Here is a 21,466-nt window from a genome sequence, read left to right as displayed (position 1 = left end):
ACTAAAGAACAGAACTATAAATGTAATGTTGAAATCTTATATTTAGATATATTTAACAGCAACAAAGGGGTGGACGATCGCTGGGGCTTTTTGGCTCCTGGAGAAGTGTAGGTAACGTAACTATGTGATGTGATAGACCCAGGCCAGTTGGGTACAGCAGAGTAGTAGAAGGCAGATATACTGGCCTCTGGAGAAGCAGTTTTCTGTTCCCTGCCTGACCAGAGCAGGGGCTGCTCCAGGCTAGGGAGGACACATGACTCCAGTTAGCCTGCAAAGAGTCAAGTGAGGCCGTTAAGCTAATGTGAACACCTGACTCTAATTACGGCCCCTCTGATACTGTAAAAAAAGCTCACTCCGATCAGGCTGGGGGAAGGAAAAGGGAGCCAGAGGAAAGGAAGTACGGCTGAAGGGCTGGGTAATAAAGACACCCTCAAGCTACTGGAAGGGAGCCCTAAGGTAAAGGTGAAGAAGGTGTTAAGAGAGAGAAGCGGGAGAGCTGTGGGGAAGTGGCCCAGGGAAGTGTAGCAGCTCTGGCGGTGAAAGGTCATCTGCCAACAGCTGCTACCACTAGGGTCCCTGGGCCAGAACCTGGAGTAGAGGGCGGGCCTGGGTTCCCCCCAAGCCGCCACTACAGAAACACCTCCTGGGAGGGGAAGACAGGCCCCTCTTCTTGAATAAGCCCGTAGGGACAACAGAGACTGTGGGAGTTCTCTCACCAACCTCCTTGCTGGCTTATGATGAAAAGGGCTCAGTAGACTGTAATCCTGGCCCTAGAGAGAGAAGGGCTATGTGGAGGGTCGCAGTGAGCCTCTGAGGCTAGCATAAACCGCCTGGAAGCGCGGGACCCACGGAGACAAGGTCAGAGCTCTGCCACAGTGATAAGTACACTAGCTGGATACCTCTACAAAATATGACTGGCAATAAAAAAGTTAATGTTGATATTTAAATTGTCATCATTATATTTCACTGTTAAAAGTCCATGGGGATGAGTCAGACAGCTCATGCCTTTGATTTGAGAATTCTTGTTTCAGGCTCTCTGTAGACTCAGGAAGACAACACTGCATTGATTTCTGATCTGTTAACCTTGAAACTGATTTTCACAGTCATGAAGGCTACAAATATTTTTTTTCAATGAAAGCTTAGATTTAGTAACACAGTTTTGCAGGAAAGAGTGTTCCTCATGACTCAGTTGAAGAAAAGCTACTTATGGTTTAGGCAATTATTCGCCATTATGCATCAGTGCTGTGTATGTACACACTTGCTGGTGACGTGGTTTAACAGCTAAGAATGTTCTGCTCTCCCTCCATCACATCAAGGGCCACATGACCTTAAGAGTAAGAATTTATTATAATACTTTCCTTTGAAGAAGATTAATTGTAGCTGACATTTGCCCTTTGCAGCAGTGACTAATAATTATATTATTGTTACACACTCTTACCTATTTTTCATAAGTCTCAGTTCCCTTTTGCGTGTTGCCTCTTCTGCTAGCTGCTGAGGGCTGTGCAAAGTTCCTGGTGAGGCTGCCATTACCACTCCTTGAGGCAAGGCTGTGGTGGGAGTTCGGATCTGGTAAGTTGGCATGTCTCCAGTGGCAGCTGTATTAAAGAAGAACCATTTTTACTTTATATAAACTTACCTGTCAAAATCTAACTGAAATAGCAGACGTCTGTTGATATGTTAATCAGGAGCTCTATTACATCAAACATTTCATAGGCTTGTGTTGTGATGACACAAAAGCTAACAAATACAACTAAGACTTCTGTCTATTTTGTAACACGTTAGTTACACAACACATTTTAAAAGTAGTGTTTTTAACTTGGAATCAGTCCCTTTCTGATATTCTCCCTTTGTTTTATTAGTTTCTCTAATTTTTCATTCATTTCTAAGCTGTTCTCTTGCTACTTTTATGACAAAGGCAACCTTTAAAATGTCGTTAAAGCTGGGTAAGTCTTAATGTATGTGGCATGTCTGACATTTAAAATTAATATACATTTAAACGTTGAGTGTCTCATACTTAAAAATAAGAGCAAGTTCTTGCTTGTAAATTTTGATATGTTTTCTATATCATTGCAGACCAAAGAGCATAATTTTCCCTAATCCAGCAGATGAATACAGAAGATCAAATTTCAGGTGCTATCACATAATCTCATTAAATTTTGTACTGCATTTCTTTAAAAAGAGTAATTCCAGTACACAAATAATGGAACAGTCAGTGAAATTCAGAAATGGGTAAAAATAAAAAGGTAAAACTCCCCCAACACTCCACTGTTTTTGAGGTGGGAGGGGGAAAGAGAGAGACAAGTTGGGAAGATAAGATAAGTCAGTTATATGGAGGAAAATATAGAAAAAACTAAATGAATAAATAATTACCCTTCTTATAGCCTTCTTCCACATCTTTTCACACCAGTGGATCTTCTAAAGCAGTACTCAGAAATTGTGAAATGGGAGAAAAATAGATTTAAAATAATAGACTCCTAGGAAGACCACACCAAAAATTCACTGGACATAGGTCACATTCAAGCAAGAGAGGATGGCCTTGTAAGTAAGGCACTGGACAGATTGGCATTCAAGAGATTTGGGCTCAATATTGGTCTCCCTGTGTGACCAACGGCAAGTCACTTAGCTCCTGATTTGGCAAGGTACTTAAGCACATTGATTTTGTTTCAGTTCACCATTTCTAAAACGGAGTAATAATACTTCTGTGGTCCGACACTATATTTCTCATGTCTATTTAGATTGTCATGTCTACTTAGTCTTTAGGGCAGGGATTGACTTTCACTGGATGCATCTTCATTAGGAAAAAGGTGTCATCTTAGCTTGAGTTAACTAGCATGAATCAAAATCCTAGTGAAGATAAGAACATTTGTAATTTTTACTTGAATTTGCAGGTAACCCTACACTTCCCCATAGTCTTTAAGATCACCTGTTAACACCTGTGTAAACTACAAACTGCCTTTTATTTCACAAGGATTTTAACTCATGTCAGCTAACGCAAGATAAAAACATCTTTTTTCTCTAGTGAACACGCTGCCCCTATGTATGTGTGTCTAGCACAACTGAGCCCTTATCTCAGTTGGGGCCTCTAGAGGATGCTACTGTAATTCAAATAAATAATGATAATAATGCCTTGACCAGGTCAGCATAATGTCTTTCCCTACCTAACAAATAGATGCCAGTGAGTTCTAAAAGCATGATGTTAGAGGAAAACAATTGTTTTGATCCAGCAAAGCTAGCAATCGGATCATTACACCAAAACTCAGACAAAGCCTCAACATTTTTTAGTTCACATCACAGTATATCAGAATAATGTGATTGTGCAGTAGAGTAAATCGCTTCAAAGCACTTTACAACACACTGAATTAAATTACATTTGAGCTGTGATTATTTCTATCTGCAAACCATTTTATATAATGTCTCAAAAAATTAGAATTGACCAGAAAGGAAATTGCCATTTTCCTTAAAGACAAGCTGCAAAAAGTGACATAAAGAGACGTACATGTCAAGTATATGCAGCTATTTTTCTATTCTTTATTAATTATTATTATTATTTGTTTAGCATCAAGAGCCTTTGGTGCTATACAATGCACAATAATAAATATAGTTCCTGTCCCCAAAGATATTGCAGTCTAAAAGGCAGACCCAGAGAATGGGACACACTGGGAAATCCAGAGGAGGGGGTGGCTTTATTTGGTTTGGGGTGGTGGTTGTGTTTAATTATAAATGAAAAACATGCTCCTTGTGAGACTCACAAAAAAGTGGGTTTTTAAGAGGAACTTGAGCGAAGACAGGATTACACTTGGAAAGCTGGTATGCGCAGCATTACCTACTACTCCCAAGGTGATATAGAAAAATGCACAGAGCCATGAAGGGAGAAAGGAAATTGTGTATTGAGACTGGAATCACTGTCAGAGTGAAATGGTTAAGAGGGGACACAAGGCAAAGTTTAAGATTTAGGTGGGGATGGAGTTATGAAAAGTTTTGATGGGAAGATTGAGATGTTTTAGAAATGCTGATGTTTGGTACCATTCTAACCTATGTGAAATGTGCCCAGATTCCATAGTGATGGATGCCTTACAGATACCTGCAATAACTAATAAAATAATAATGATCCATGAAACATTGGAAGAGTGGAAGTGGAATGCCTCAAAATAAAGAAAGTCATTCAGTTTATCATTTACTTTAAACTAATCTGTTTTTGTCTTTCTGGTCCCCCTGAGGTAGAGATTCACCAGCTCCTGCTCTATATGATGCTCCACCATATATTCTATTGGTGACTTCCATGGCAGGTATGATATCACCATCACAGAGAAAGTCAAAGCATCATATTGAATAGGAGTCAGTGAGACTATTTCAACAACCTAAAAGACAAAAGAAATAATATAATCTGATCAATGCAGATGGACCCTGCAAACATGTGAAACCCCATTGTCTTTAATGGTACTCTATGCAAGTGTAAGAGTTTAGTCTACCATACGAATCAGACTGCAGGATTTTATTACAGAGGGAAGAATTACAGCCACAGTGATCTTTTTCTTCCTGAACAAAGTCCCAGAAAAATGTGATTCACAATAAAAGTATTTGCTCAATTCACTTATCTTAAGGAAATACAGTAATATTCATTATGACTTTATAAAGAAACTTAATGTAGATTGTAAATTCTTTTCACAAGACAGACCAAACTCAAATCAAACACTAAGGTCGGTGGTACGTATTGGTAACAGCCAAAGAGTGGGAACCAGGATAGTCCTATGGCTGACCCATGCTCTCACTGCATTTCCCCAAGCAAGTCACTTTCTCCTTAAGATTAAGCAAAATTAGTTAAGCAAACTGGGTAAAAAGCATTCACTGAAAGCCTTGGGCTGTATCTGAGTTCAGGCACATAATTTATAAAATGACTAAATTACTAAAAAATCCCACCAAAGCAACATTTTAGCTTACCTTGTAAATCAACCTTATCTGGAGAATTTAATAAGACCAACATACTAGTAAAAATCCCTTTAAATACAGGCTGTTGAAAAAATATTCTCTTGATGAGCACTAGAGAGTAGGCAGAGTCAAGTTCTTATAAAGGCTATCCAGGAAAAACAATGTGACAGTCTATATATCCCTCCCCCTTTGTGAAGCATACCAATAACTACCTTATTAGAAGCGTTTTTAACTTTTCCCCCATAAGCTTTCTAGTTTGCTCCCGAATAGCTGTTTGTGTGAACACAAGAACCTAAAGTGTGGACGTAGAGAAGATACTTACACTTTGGAGTAATAAAACAAAGTATATGAAATAGCTTTACTCAGCTAAGAGCAGAACGTAGACACAAGCTGCAAACTAGTTCACATTACAACTCTGCAGCGTTTGATGAAGCAGAAAGGAACTGACTAAATCACAGCATGACTCGGAGCTGACGTCAATGTGTATCTTGTTTGGAGTTTAACTTTTCCAGTTCCCCACTGCAACACGATTCCAGGAAATCTAATGACGTCAGCCTTTTGAACTCAATTAGCTGAGGAACAGACCATTTTAAACAGAGGAGGAAAAAACAAGCAGGCATTACAACACTCACAACACTACAGCTCTTTCAGATGCATTTGTGCTCCCTATTTTCTTTAGCAATGAATAGTAAAGGCTTATTTATATAACTGGAACAGTGCACATCTTTCACTTACAGCTCCACTTCAGTTTTGACAGGCTAAAGTAAGCTGACGTGATAGTTTATTTATTGCTAAACCAAAAAGCAACAGACCAGCTGCACATATTATTTATAAAGAAAAGAGACTACTGCAATGCAACAACAAAGATACACTAAAGAGTGCTATTAAAATGGTAAATTTACACTAAAATGCTGTATTAGCTAATGAGGAATAAAAATAATTGGCACCAATTTGTGCAACTTTGCACTGTAAAATTAAAGAGGTACTTCAACAAGTTCTAAAAACAAGTTCCACAGACTGCTAACTATGTAATCTTTTCTGGATTTCCAAATAAAGTATAGAACCTGCTATTTTAAAGACCCTGACAAGAGATTCCTACCTGTTTCATCTCCTGTTACAGCCATGATCAGCTTTTGCATATGGGATTCTCTTGTTGCTCTATCACAGCCCAACATGAAATGTTCCAAACTAGCAAGCATGTGCAGGGTTACAAGCAGGAACACTGACATCACAATGACCTCACTGGCCTACCTCTGTCATTAAAATGCTTTGTCCTGGAACAGCTCACTAAAACTGCAGCCCAAAAAAATTGTTTTTGATGATAAAGGATCCTTTCATATTTCTGTAGCCTAGCTTTGGTTTATTCTAATTTACATATGTTCCTAATTTACAAACCACACTCATCACAGATCTACTTGTAAATCAGACTCAAAGACACACTGACAGCAAAGACTGATGGAAATTATTTCATAATTTTAGTATTGCCAATTCCAAAAATCATGAGTCAGATCCCTAAAAATAGTTAAATTAGACCAAAATTCAAGAGATTTTTTTAAAGAAGTGTAAATCATAATTTTTGGTCTGCCTTCTAATTTTTCAACTCTTTCTGCCCACACGCAACGTGTGTGACAATTATAGAATTGCCAACTTTTACAAATTTATAGTGAGTAAGGAGATTTTTTGTTCCCCTGGCTGGAGCTTTTCCTAGAAAACTCAATTGAGACCAGGGCCCCATTGTGCTAGGCATTGTACAAAAAGATGGTAAGATACAGTCTCTGCCCCAAAGAGCCTACAATGAAGTACAAAACATAGTGATGAGTTTGTGACACAGGAACTCAAACTGGGACTCACCAATCTTATATCATACGGGACTACCAAACATTCATTAGATGGGAACAATCCTTGCTGAACGGGGAAGGACTCAAAATCATGACCTACAGGTGAAAGGCTCTGTAGCTCCTTAGCAATGCCCTGAGCCTCCTGTACTCCATTAGTACAAATGTTATACCTTTGAGAATGAGGTTTCTTTCTGGACCTTGTCCTTGTAGAACACAGTGTAGGGCAGCTCTGAGGTAAGTGCCCTAATCTCAGAGACCCTACAGGCAGATGTTATTGCTAAGACCTTCCACAAGGGGAGAAGGAGGGAACAGGATGCCAAAGGTTCGAAGGGGGAGCCAGTGAGCCTAGACAGCATGAGATTTAAGTCCCATGGAGGGACTGGGTCCTGGACGTGAGGGTAGAGTTGGTTCAGAACTTTTAGAAATTGTACTGTCATGTCATGAGCGAAGACTGACCTGCCCTGGAATGAGGGATGGAAGGGGGAAATAATGGCCAACTAGACCTTGGTAAATGAAAGAGACAGACTTTGGAGCTTGAGATGCAGGAGGTAGTGCAGGATTGACTGCAGCGAGGCCTGTTCGGGCCGAATATCTTGGTCCAATACCCAGCACGTGAACCGCTTACATTTGGCCAAGTAGGTCACCCTGGTGGAGAGTTTTCTGCTGCCCAACAGGACTTGTTGGACATGGGCCGAGCATTCCTGCTCCTCCATATTTAACCATGCAGCAGCCAACCCATCAGGTGCAGTGCTGCCAGGTTGGGGTGCAGAAGACTGCCGTGGCTCTGTGACATCAGGTCCGGCTGAAGCAACAACTGTAGCAGGGCATCCACCAAGAGGTCCAGCAGTGAGCTGAACCAGTGCTGGCGCGGCTAAGCCAGAACTCTGAGGATCACCTTTGCCCTGTCCTATATGATTTTCATGAGGATTCTGTGGATTAATGGCACTGGAGGGAAGGCATACATGAGTGCCCACGACCACGGGAGCAGAAAGGTGTCTGACAGAGAGCCTGTGTCGATCCCCCGAATCAAGCAGAAAACATGGCACTTTCTGCTCTGCCTGGATGCAAACAAGTCCACCCGAGGAGTCCCCCGTGTTTGGAAGATGATGCTGACCATCTCCAGGTGGAGTGACCATTCATGGTGAGATGAGCAGGTCCTGCTGAGGGGAACTGCCAATGTGTTCCTGGCCCCAGGGAGGTGCACGGCTGCGAGATGAATGGCACGATGAAAACAGAAGTTCCACAGCTGAATCGCTTCCTGGCAAAGGGCTGACGAGTGGGCTCCGCCTTGTTTGTTGATATAGAACATTGCAGCAGTGTTGTCTGTCAGGATCTAAACCACCCTGACCCTCAGATGAGGCAGGAAAGCTTGGCAGGCCAAGTGAACCGCTCTGAGCTCTCTGATGTTAATGTGGAAGGGGCGATTGTGACTCAACTAACGTCCTTTTGTGCTGGGATCATCCAGGTGGGCTCCCCATCCCAGATCCAAGGCATTGGAGACCAGGGTTACTGATGGGGATCGGGCCGCAAAGGGGACTCCCTCCAGCACCGATACGGGATTTGACCACCATGCGAGCGACGACAGTATGTGGTCCGGTACCCTGACTATGCAGTCTATGTTGTGTCTGTTGGGGAGGTAGACCGACACCAACAACACCTGTAGGGCCCTGAGATGGAGCCGCGTGTGCCAGACCATTTAAGTACAGGCTGCCAGGTGGCCCAACAATCTCAGGCACATGTGAGCGGTGGTGAGAGGTTTGGCCCACACGTACAAGATCAGGTCTGTCATGGCTCAGAAGCAGGTCTCAGAGAGAAAGGTTCTGGCCCGAGTGGAGTCGAGGACCACCCCACTGAACTCTATCCGTTGCACTGGTATCAGAGTTGATTTTTCTTTATTTATCAAAACACCCAGATCACGACAGGTGGAACATACCAGATCGAGGTTCCTCTGCACCTGACCCCGAGATCAACCCTTGATGGGTTGCAGGGTCTTAGGCACATCCAGTACCAGGTGCGGTGTATTCGGTACCAGTAGGACCATCAGGTCTTTAGCCACCTGGGCAACCTCGGGTGTTGCAGGCCCCAGTAGGAGCCGGAGTCCCCTACCGCTCCCAGGAGTCGGAGGAAGATCCCTGGTTGGGCTAGAGGGTCTGACCACAGCGGCACCCCGTTGCAGCTCCATGGTGAGACCCCTTCCCCTCCTTGGATGGCGCTGGGGAGTTTCTTTTCTTTTGCCACTTTTTAAGCACTGGCGAGGGGGAATGGTGCCGGGAGGAACCTGATGCCGGCAGAGTGCTCTGCACTGACGCTGAGGTGCTGCGCACACAGTCCAATCGGGAAAGCTGCAACACCAGGCGAAGTGCAGCCTCCATGGGGAGGGCTTTCAGGCAGATGACCCGCTCTTTCTGGGTTCTGGGACAAAAGTTCTTACAAATCCTGCACTTCTCCTTTATATGGGACTCTCCCAAGCACTTCAAACAGCTGCTGTGGGGGTCACTAACAGGCATAGGCCTGTTGCGTGATGAACATGGTTTGAAGCCCAGGGAATGGGGCATGCCCCGCTCTGGGGCGAAGTCCCTGCTGGGACTCTAACTAGTAAACTAACACCTAACACTTAACACTTAATAGCTAACTAACTATCTGAGAACTATATACAAAGAAGACAGTCAATGGGCTGTTAGAAAAACCGCTAACACTCTTGCGAGGCAAGACAAGGCACTCCGACCAACCGTCACGGGCGGTAAGAAGGAACTGAGAGGGTGTGTAGGACCGGTGGCGCCTAATATACCGATGCATGAGCGCGGCACTCCAGAGGGCGCCACAGCTGGCCCTACGGATATCGCTAAGGCAAAAATCTCCAACAACTGTGCATGTGGGCACACACACACACCTAGAATGGAATCAACATGAGCAAGCACTCAAAGAAGAATTCTTAATTTCATTTTGTTTACTCCAATTACACAGCAACTTCCAATCAAACTCAAACTGCAGCACTCCACTCTTGACCTACTATGAAACACTATCTCACAAGGCCTGGACAAAAGTGTACATATGAGCCAGCAATGTCATCATGCTCTTCCCTCATTACTATATTTCCTCTAAAGTACATAAACATTTATTTTCAAATGAGAGTAGCTGCCCTTAGTGAGCAAACCAACCCACTCTTCTCCTAACACTAACTTTATCAGTTCTTTTATTAGTAATTCTTCCACTGATTTAACATCACCATAATGTGCGCACCAACAAAAAGCACTTTGTGAAAAAATCATTTGTATAAATCTAAAATTTAGTAGATCTCAAAATATACCTTGCACAACAACTTGGCTTCCAGGTACAAAAAACTGCTGTGTGCCATCAGGTGTTTGTGCTGCATATTGCACAATGGTAGCACCTGGCTGAGGAGCTCCTGAATTTGTCATTGTTAATGTCTGCAGTCCCTGGACGCCATCAGATGCTGGATTAGAAATCTGGATTGCTCCACCTTGGGCTATGGCAACTAAACACAAAAAGAAAAAAACAGATTACGCAATAGAAACAAATATATACAACATATTATACTATATTTACCACTTTTGGAAGAAAGTTTTTTTTCATCAGATAGGGACTTCCAATCATCTCTGTGCTTAAAGAAATTTGCAGAACTAATACTATGGCATGGCATGCTGAATTAATATACACCTCTATCCCGATATAATGCTGTCCTCGGGAGCCAAAAAATCTTACCGCGTTATAGGTAAAACCGCGTTATATCGAACTTGCTTTGATCCACCGGAGTGCGCAGCTCCCCTCTCCCCTCCCCCACCCGCCCCCCCGGAGCACTGCTTTACCGCGTTATATCCGAATTCATGTTATATCGGGTCATGTTATATCAGGGTAGAGGTGTATTTTTAAAAAACTGTACCAGCCTCTTATGTGTCATTCTCCTATTTTGTATTATTCACTTTTTGGGTCAATCACATGGAGAATGCACTACTTCACCCATTTTTTTTTCAGTTTATAATCCCAGCAACTCTAATGTTTCCATAATAATTTCCATATAAGACTGATAAAGACAAAGCATCAAGCCCTTGGGGAAATGGAGTAAGAAGTTGGGGGTAATTATAACAGATGCAACAGGAAAAATAAAAAGACATTCAAATTTATCCTGACCCTTCCATAAGATGCAAAATACTGGGGATCAGGAGGAAGGGAAAAGGGTACCTTTCCCTGGAACTCAAAATCTTCCTCCTTTTCTCAAGTTAGGATGTCTAGGTTTAGGCTCATTGCACTTCAAGGTTCTCTATATGAGAAAAGACTGGAAATTTTTGTTTTGAGATACCAAAATATGAAAATAAGAATCTATTATCATGCAGTCAAAAATATGAAAGAAAATGTATGTATACATTTTGTCCATATCAGCTTGATTAAACTCTTCCATGTGACTCACAGAATACTCAGCATAATAAGTGTTTTGTACAAATCAAATTCATTGAAGGGTTACATGCTAATTTCAGCAGAAGTTCACAAATACTCATTTAAAAACAGGAACATATCCACTAACTTTTATAATACCCATTTAGAAACACCATTTAAGGAGTACCCATTCCCCAGGAAGAAGTAAATGCTCTTTCTATGCAGGTATTTAAACTGCACACATCACCAAAGTATTTAAATGTTGCTGTGTGATAGTACATAAAAATCTATTATAAGCATAGCAGTGTTGCCAGCTCATGATTTTACTGTGAGGCTCATGTTACTTGGTGTGTTTCTTAAAGTCTCAGCTTCTGGAGTCATATGAGTTCAGGAGAATCTCAGCTTTCGTTATTTTTAAAAAGTAATTTTTTGCCCCTCGTGGTTTGGAGAAAAGCTGTAAAATGTGAAACCTAAAGTTTCAAAAATTATAAGATAAATAAGAAGATATTTATTATTTTTAATCTTATGATTTTTAAACGTATTAGATGATTTGGGGGGTCCTGACTTGTGATTTTTGAATGCCTGAGGTCAGCAATACAGGATGTTTTTCTTTAAAATGCAACACAGTGCATTAAGCCTAGCCCATATCAGAGGGCCTTCAATTACTGACAGTTGATCTAAACACAAGGTACACATACTGGTACTTCTGAAAGGTAGGGGTGTTTGTGTTCCTGTTTGTTTGCACAAAGGGCCAGATATGGCAGTGCAGGTGCCCTATAGCTAGCTTATAGAGTATTGGAAAATTCCCCCTGTATAGAAAATCGGGTGAAGCAGCTGGCCTTGCATGAATCATTGAATCATAGAGTATCAGGGTTGGAAGGGAACTCAGGAGGTCATCTAGTCCAACCCCCTGCTCAAAACAGGACCAATCCCCAGACAGAGCTTTGCCCCAGATCCCTAAATGGCCCCCTCAAGGCCAATGTGCAAACCACTGAGCTATCCCTCCCCCCACATGGTTCAATCCCACATCCAACCTGACTCTAGCACAGCAAGTCCCCACAGGATATTCTATATGTCACAAGCCAAGACAGACTCCAGAAAGCACCAGAAAAAAGAAAGGAGGTGGAATAGCAGTTCTGCTCCCCGCCACAGTTGCCAACTTTCACATGGTAAATAAGTACCCCAACTTTCACAATAAGACAAAAATCAAGCCAATCCCTAAGAACCCCAAACACTCTATGTGACTAGATCCCCCCAGCGTGCAGTCTGGGACCATGGTGGGCCCGCTGTGCACCCCTGACTCTCTCCCCGCCTTGCCCCTGCTTGCCAGGAACTGATCAAAAAAAGAAGCAACACGCTACAAGTCCAACAAGCTACAAGCCAAAAACTAGCCAACAAGCAACTCACAAGCCAATTAAGCCAAAAACAAGCCCAATTTCTGTGTTTTTTTCACGGGTTTGGCATGTCTGCTCCCCACAAGTCTGGGATGCACAAGATGTTCCATCCAAGAAGCAATACATTTGAGCGCATCCATATGACCAGTGAGATGAAGGACCAGAGGTACCTAGGGCTCCTGGAGTTGTACAATTCCTCCAATGGAAAGCCTGCCAACTTCCTGCAGGATCGTATAGAGTTGCTGCCCAGCATGGTATTGGAATCTTCCAGATTCCTTGTCCTTCACAACCTCAACATTCACAGACAATCTCAATTATACATATTATGCTCTCATGGCTTACATGGAAACCATGGGATTCTCCCAGGCAATCTCTGGACCTATGAATGCAGCCAGAGATAAGTTGGATCCTATCTTCAGCCCTGGACTGGCCACTGGAAACTTCACCAGCATACCAATCTCCTGATCCAATCAATCATCACCTCATCCAGGCAGAGATCAGACCCTTCTCTCCTTCCCATCAGGTGGTGACCAACCAAAGCTGGTCCTCCCCTGAAAACTCCTGAACACCCTAGGTTTTCCATTCATCCCAGGTGAACAAGCCACCTAAACACAAGGCCAAGGTGCAAATGAGTTTGTACAACAGTACAGTACCATGTTATTCACTACTATCAACAGCTTGGCCCAAGCTGTCCCTTCGCACAGACAACAATGATCACTATGGGTCACAGATGAGCTATGGCAGATAAAGAGCGTATCTAGAAAGGTAGAATGCCAGTGATGCAAAAAACATTTTGAATTCTCCACCATAGCACAAAATAACGCTTACAAGACTATGCCACTGCAGTAAAGATGGCAAAATGAGCCTTCGACTCCTCCAGAATCAACGTGGCAGAATCAAGGCCTACAGAGATATCTTGCATAGTGAACTGCCTAATCAACCCAGACTGCATAGCCTGAATATCCAAATACTAAAGCTGTGAAGAACTGTCAACATACTTTAATTATAAGATTAACTGAATACATACATACAGCTAACTTGGAAAGAAAATTCTACCCCTAACTAGATTGCATTATCCTCCCATCACCCATGACTGAGTTTGGTCCCATCACACATGCCAAAACTCAAGAAACCCTGAAAAAATATTAGAATCACAATCAGTGAAGCAGATCTATTTCCCTCCTGACCCGTAAAAGCCAGTGAAGAACTATTAAGCAAAGTACTAATGGAAATAGTCAATGCCTCTTTCAGAGAAGCACATCTACCAAACTCCTAGAAAAATACAATAGTTTGCCCAATTCTCAGGAAGCCAACACTCATCCCTGAAGATCTTTCCAACTACTGTCCCATCTCCAATCTCCTGTTTCTGGGCAAAATCATTTAGAAAATAGTAACCACTAAGCTCTAGCAACATGTGACAGTAGTCAATATCCTGGATACCTCACAATCAGGGCTCAGATCAGGACACACCACAGTGAGGGCTCTAGTGGCACTACAAGATTACCTCCTCATGGCCATGGACACAGGTAAGATCAACATGCTTATACATGCATCCGACGAAGTGGGTATTCACCCACGAAAGCTCATGCTCCAATACGTCTGTTAGTCTATAAGGTGCCACAGGACTCTTTGCTGCTTTTACATGCTTATACTGTGGACCTCTCCGCACACTTTGATACAATGGACCACAAAGTAGTACTAACACATCTATATGATATAGCAGGAGTAAATGGCCAGCAGTATAGACTCCTATTGTGCCTCTCCAACAGAACTCAGAGAGTGGAGATAAACAACTGCTCCTCCTCTCCAAAGGCCTCACCTGTGAGGTCCCACAGGGATCCATACTATCCCCACTTCTCTTCAATACTGGGAGAGATAATGAGACATCACAGGCTTAGTTGCCAACATTATGCCAATGCCACTCAACTCTCTCTCTCTCATTCTCAGCTGAGGTAACCACTGCCTCTACTCTACTCTACATGTCAGAATGTATACAGGAAATTAATTCTTGGATGAAGAGCAGCTGGACTGAACTGAACCCAGGCAAGACTGAAGTGATGCTGGACAGAAAGGGGAAATATTTCCAAGAGCTGATCAAGATGTTGTCTCCAGCTTCCATCGAAGACATATAGTCCTCATTCATCAAAGGGGTGCGAAGGCATACAGCCTCTCAGCATCCTGTTTGACTCTTTGCTAAGCTTGGTAGCATTAGTTGCCAAAAATTACTTTTTTTTTTTTAACCTCCAGTTTGCTAGGAACCTTCATCCCTTCCTCCATCCTGCCCACCCTGAAATTGACAAAGGGGAAGTGGCCAGGGAACCTTTATGCTGTGTCAATTCTTGGCTGACATAACAGCTCCTTAGGATTGTAGGTGGCTGGAATGAAGTGATAAACTCGCTGAGGATCTGTGCTTAAAAGCTCAAGACCCAAAAGGAAGTAGTTAGGCAATATGGTATCTTTTTATAAAACAACAGTAAATTCCAAATGGTCAAACCTAAAATTTCAACTGCCAGTATTTAGCAGTAACTGACCATCACTATTACAACTTGGATTGACTCTCAACTCTAACTTTGCTTTCACATGACAATTCTGACAAAAATGAGAAGCATCTCAAGAAACATTTTGCTATAACTCCCTTGAGCAAAGGTAGATCTATATATTGAGTTCACTGCAATAAAAGGTGAATGGGATTTTGTTTTAAAGTTTGTGTCCTTTTCACATACAATGAAGAACTTTTTCAGATCTAGTTAATGAACTATTAAATTATGGAGTAAGAAAACTGCTTGCAAAACGATACAGCTTTAAAAACAGAGACCCCAAATCAGACTCATCGTCGCATATGAAGGTTGGTATCTGCTTTCCTTGAAAAGTGCCTAATATTGAAGCATACTGCTGCAAATGTATTTAACAAATACTGTACATGAAATCAGTCTAAAAATGCAGAACATGTTCTAAGCTATCAGCATGATTTCTTATTTGAGGGAAGAACAGCATGCATCAGGATGCTTCTAGATCAGGCTCATGCCAAAGCCTTTTTAAAATTAGATTAAATAAGATTTAGTTAAATTTCTTATGGACTCTGCTAATTCAAGCAGACATTGGTGATACATTTCTTTTGCTTATTGCAAAGTAGATGTCTTACTGAACAAATATTCCAATTAAAATAGAGAAAAATGCCTGCACTACTAGTCAGTACAGTTTTGGCAAATTATAACAAAGGAAAGTGATGTGCGATTACAATTTAAAAAATTCTTGTTACTAGAATTTGCACTTAATTTCATATTAAAACATTAAATTTCTTAAAAAAACTCACTAAACAGTCACAAAAATAATCAAAATAAAGTTTTAAAGAGTTCTTTCAGATTAGACACAAGAGTGATCCCTGAGCCCAAAGAGGGAGGCTGGCCACCTGGAGAGTATTTTCTCCAAAAAATCCCAAAATGAAAGTGGAAAAACATGGAGTAGACTGATGCAAGAATGCCCAGGAGTGCTGCTGACTTCCTGAAGCCCAGGAGGTGGAGGTCCTGATTAATGAAAGCATGGGAGTTCTTCAGGCTTTACTGAACGACACCTCAGACCTTAGTCACCAGGAAGAAGACAATGATGTGACTAGTGAAAACACAGGTCCCCAGATTGCCTGGCTGCTGAGTTAAGATGTTTTAACTCCCAGTTCATCACAAACCTGTAGGGATGAATATTCATTGTATGTCTGTAACAATTTTTTTTTTTTAATGGAGATATCCTATCTCCTAGGACTGGAAGGGACCCTGAAAAGTCATTGAGTCCAGCCCCCTGCCTTCACTAGCAGGACCAAGTACTGATTTTGCCCCAGATCCCTAAGTGGCTCCCTCAAGGACTGAACTTACAACCCTGGGTTTAGCAGGCCAGTGCTCAAACCACTGAGCTATCCCTCCCCCAATACCCCTCCACAGACCCTATGGAGTTCCCCTTGTATGACAAAGTTGATAAACGTCTCATTGCAACTAGAACCAACCCAACCCAAAACTAATAGACCAGTGATATTTAAGACGAAAAAATAATTTTGGCATTAATGGTGGCTACATGATTTCTGACGTGGGAACATAGTTAAGAAAAGTAAAAGTTGGAAAACATGACCAAAGGAATTTTTACACAGAAAGAAGATTTATTCTTTGTAGCACTCAGTAATAGTATTTTATACTAATTCTTGAGGCTAATGAAAATATTTAACCCTTCACACATAAGGCCCAATTCTGTTTCCATTCAGATCAGCATCCAAATTCATATTGACTGCAACAAAGCAAAATTGAACTATAAATCATGTAGAGCTTCTTTTATATGTACTGAAAGTTGCTGCATAGCATAAGTAATAATTGAATTTGTGTTTAATTTCCAAATGCAGATAGGTTCTTCTGGCACTTATTTTCTTTTCAGTCTTGGACACATTCAACAACTCTATTGCTTTGTGTTTTGCTACTTCCATTCCTTCAAGTCTATCCAGGTTTTCCTGAAAAGGCTACATTTTGGAATGAATTCTTCACATTTTTTAATATAACTTCAAAGCTGAGTCTCTTGACAAAACTGTAGTTTGGTCATGACGACCCAAAATGAAAAGCTGAACACAACTAATAAATACACTCTCCAGTTGAGTGGTACAAGTTGTGAGCAGCTCCCAAGAGGTCCTGAGCACTACTGTTGCAGTCACTGGGTATTAAGGACTCAGCATCTAGCAGGAGTGAGTATCAATGCCCTTACTTTTTAGACCCAGTGGATTTAAGGACTTTTATATTCTACAGCAGGGGTTCTCAACCTTTTTTCTTTCTGAGCCCTCCCCCCTCCCCATGCTATAAAAACTCCACAGCCCACCTGTGTCACAACAACTGGTTTTCTGCATATAAAAGCCTGGGCCGGCATTAGGGGATAGCAAGCGGGGCAATTGCCTGGGGCCCTATGCCACAGAGGCCCCCACCAAGCTAAGTTGCTCAGGCTTTGGCTTCAGCCCCGGGTGGCAGGGCTCAGGGACCCGGGCTTCAGCCCCATGTGGTGGGGCTTCAACTTTCTTCCCTGAGCCCCAGCAAGTCTAACACTGGCACTGTTTGGCGGACCACCTGAAACCTGTTCGCAGCCCCCCATGGGGCCCCGGACCCCTGGTTGAGAACCACTGTTCTACAGAACCTTAATTTGGTCATCACCATTAACATCTCTACAACCAGAGTAATAATGAATATAAAGAATAGTAATTAGTAGTTCAGTGTTAAATGTAAATTTTGTTTTCTCAGTGTTGATAAAATCATTTTACTTTTACAAATTATAAAGGATAGCTAGAGGAATTCTAAGAACAGTTAAAGAATTAATTTATTTAGAAAGAGCTATTCTATCCTTTTCTAAGTTCCATTGTTAACATTTTAATAGGAGTCCTCTATTCTCATATACATACTTCAGAAGAAGCAGACCTCCTTGCCATTTTCCTGCCATTGTGTAGAAGAAAATACACTGCTGTTTTTAATAAAAATCTTCATTATTTCTACACATGAGAAGACCTGAGACATAAATGACTCATTGTAACAGTAAATTCTTTGTTTTTAATGCTATAAAAAAACTCTACATAAAAAGGAAAAAGATTAATGGAAATTCAACCCACAGAAAAGAAATGACTGCAAAATTTAACATTCATAGTGAGGTGTGAAATGTTTAACATGTAAATAAAGCAAAAAAAAAATCTTTGAGGAATACTGCTATGAAGCTATTTTTTCTACTACTGTTTAGAGAAAAAGGATGAGCAGTTGGAAATTGTAGCTTATGGTTAATTATTGTAGCTTATGGTTAATTATTATTACAGAAAATTATTGTTAATGCAACAGGAAGATTTGAAAATCAATCAATCAAAAGTCAGAAAACTGAGAGATAAGACAGAAAGTTTCACTATACCTTTCCTTCCTGTGCTTATCCCTAAATTATGGTCTCTATCTCATTACAAATTATATGTCAATTCATACCATAAACAAGGTTATGTTTATATCATGGAGGTCATGGTCATTCTCTGCTTCAGTCCCAGGGGCTGTTGGACTTTGGAGCTGGCAGCCAGCAGGGCCCTGGCAGGATTCCAGTGACAGCAGCGACAGGCGACAGGGGGGGCCCCCTGCAGGGTTCCAGTGACAGGTGACAGACTTCTGAGGGGGTCCACCGCAGGGTTCCGTCAATGGGCGACAGCCTCGCGCAGGGGCAAGGGGACGCCTCGAGCAAGTGACAGGGGGTGTCCCGTTTTCCCTTTGGGAAATATGGTCACCCTGCAGCTCCCAGCTGCGGCGGGCAGAGGGGGAACCCTACAGCTCCCAGCCACCATGGAGGCAGGGAAAACCATGGAGCCGCAGCAGCAAAAGTCACAGACAGGTCACAGCTTCTGTGAATTTTTATTTATAACCCATGACATGTCCATGACTTTTACTAAAAATAACCATGACAAAATCTTAGCCTTAACCATAAATAATAGGATGAATGTGACATGTAATAAGTAACCATACAGTACACACATTCTTCAGATGACTTGATTACTGACACAATTAGAGATTTAAATACAATGAATACTCTATTTCACACCACTTAATTTTATAGTACTGATATTTTGCATTAGATTAGCAAAATGGTATTAAATTTTTAAGATAAAAAGTGAGCCATAGTCACATACAACTTTGTATTGCACTGTATTAATGTTTTAATCAACATTTTCCAATCAACATGCGCATTTAATACAACATTAAAACAATACAATAATGAAAAACAAAAAATTCTTATAATATACAAGTACAAATACCTGTGTATGGAAAAGACAAGAGAGACACCTACATTTTGCCTCTTTCAGCCAATGCCTGGTTCTTCCATTCTTTAAAGCACAGTACAATGATGTACTTGATTTCAAAATGACCCCAAGTTTGGGAAATTAACAGAGGCTTTGAGGTGGGAGGGAAACAGACCAGAAGAAGTTTTATTTTTGCTAATGTGATGTGGCAGAAGATGCAATCTGCAATCCTCTTGGACAAATATGAAGATAAATCTCATTCTCTTTTTCCTGGTCCAAATAGCTCTCTCCATTTTTCACTCTGCTATTTTTAAATTCAGCAAAAGATAGTAACAGTATTTTTAAAATTAAAATGCTATACTGTATCTTAGCATACGTACTGTATTGCCCTGTGCTAGTCTGATATAGGCTGGTTGGTACTGCCATTGCAGGGATGCCAGAAGGTGTTCCTTCTTCCTCTGACTTTTCCTCTTCAATCTTAGGGACACCAGTAGCATCAGAAGATAGTTCATTCAGAATTTTTCTAAAACATAATTTGAACAATTTAATTTAAAAGCAATGCCCGTAAGGGAAACATTTTGAGGACTGTCTTTTACTGATATTTATACTATGAGTAGCATGTTGGTTCCAGGATATTAGCAAGACAAGGTGGGTGAGGTAATATCTTTTATTGGACCAACTTCTGATGGTGATAGAGACAAGCTTTCGAGTGTACACAGCGCTCTTCTTCAGATAGTATTAGTAGTAATATAAGTAGTATGTGGCAGTTAAGCTAGTTTTAAAAAAGCATAAACTTACCGGTATGAAGGCCTTCTTGAAAGAATCTCTCTACGTTTTTGAGAATCAATTACACCCTCCGAGTCTGCAGAGTCCTCTGCATTTGCAACTGATGTTACCTATAATTCCAAAATTTCTGAAATTCATCATCTTAATACATTCTGGGATGTATTAACAGGTGTGTTGTGAGCAAGACACAAGAAGTCATTCTTCCGCTCTACTCTGCGCTGGTTAGGCCTCAACTGGAGTATTGTGTCCAGTTCTGGGCACCGTATTTCAAGAAAGATGTGGAGAAATTGGAGAGGGTCCAGAGAAGAGCAACAAGAATGATTAAAGGTCTTGAGAACATGACCTATGAAGGAAGGCTGAAAGAATTGGGTTTGTTTAGTTTGGAAAAGAGAAGACTGAGAGGGGACATGATAGCAGTTTTCAGGTATCTAAAAGGGTGTCATAAGGAGGAGGGAGAAAACTTGTTCACCTTAGCCTCTAAGGATTGAACAAGAAGCAATGGGCTTAAACTGTAGCAAGGGAGATTTAGGTTGGACATTAGGAAAAAGTTCCTAACTGTCAGGGTGGTTAAACACTGGAATAAACTGCCTAGGGAGGTTGTGGAATCTCCATCTCTGGAGATATTTAAGAGTAGGTTAGATAAATGTCTATCAGGGATGGTCTAGACAGTATTTGGTCCTGCCATGAGGGCAGGGGACTGGACTCGATGACCTCTCAAGGTCCCTTACAGTCCTAGAATCTATGAATCTATGAATCTTATATAATACAGATGCTGGTAACAGGGTTGTGACACTACACCCCATATTCTTAATAGAAATATTGTTATAATATGATTATAGCATATCTAAGATATATTTTATGCAAGAGGGTCTTGTGATCTATCATTGGAAAGGTTACGATTTACTGAATATGATTATCATATTTGTATGCATGTATCATTTTTGTATCTAAAGTTAGGAATATTGACTATACATCTGTACTACAAAAGTGTTTGCACCTGGGGAATGCCCACCAGACAAAATGCAATCAGTCTGGCTGGTTAGCTGGGGACAAGTCAATGAACCATTAGGGAGAACAATAGGTCTTTGAAGATGCTACTCTCCCACATTCCTGGGATGCTACAAACAAGGCCTTTGACTCATGGCTGCTTTGACACTGCAGGGTCATGTGATTATGTCACCTGGTACTGGACTCCATGATAGAACACCAGTATTTTTCCACTGGGGGGAGGGACGGAGGAACCACACTGGAAAACAAAGGATTCCCAGCATATGTAAAACCTATTTAAGTCAGGGAAGTAAAATAATGAGCAGTTGTTCTTCACTGAATCACTGCCCAGGATGACTGCTGGAAAC

At 41.4% G+C, this 21,466-nt stretch overlaps 1 protein-coding gene across 6 annotated transcripts in view; it reads right to left on the bottom strand.

Annotated features, from left to right (window-relative positions):
• Positions 1 to 21,466, bottom strand: part of CREM (cAMP responsive element modulator) — a 56,107-nt gene that overhangs the window by 9,660 nt on the left and 24,981 nt on the right. For 3 of the 6 annotated variants that reach the window (XM_065397666.1, XM_065397668.1, XM_065397667.1), the window contains 4 exons: positions 20,124 to 20,221; positions 19,706 to 19,848; positions 10,072 to 10,260; positions 1,439 to 1,595 (listed from right to left, as the gene is read on the bottom strand). In XM_065397666.1, the coding sequence (XP_065253738.1) occupies positions 1,439 to 1,595; positions 10,072 to 10,260; positions 19,706 to 19,848; positions 20,124 to 20,221 (587 nt within the window). Of the gene's footprint in view, positions 1 to 1,438; positions 1,596 to 6,025; positions 6,066 to 10,071; positions 10,261 to 19,705; positions 19,849 to 20,123; positions 20,222 to 21,466 lie in introns of those variants that run through there. The other 3 variants (XM_065397671.1, XM_065397670.1, XM_065397669.1) reach the window with 2 other exon arrangements.

This window comes from Emys orbicularis, chromosome 2 (assembly GCF_028017835.1).
Source record: "Emys orbicularis isolate rEmyOrb1 chromosome 2, rEmyOrb1.hap1, whole genome shotgun sequence".
Taxonomy (NCBI): Eukaryota; Metazoa; Chordata; order Testudines; family Emydidae; genus Emys; species Emys orbicularis.
This window is presented reverse-complemented; position numbering and strand designations above follow the sequence as displayed.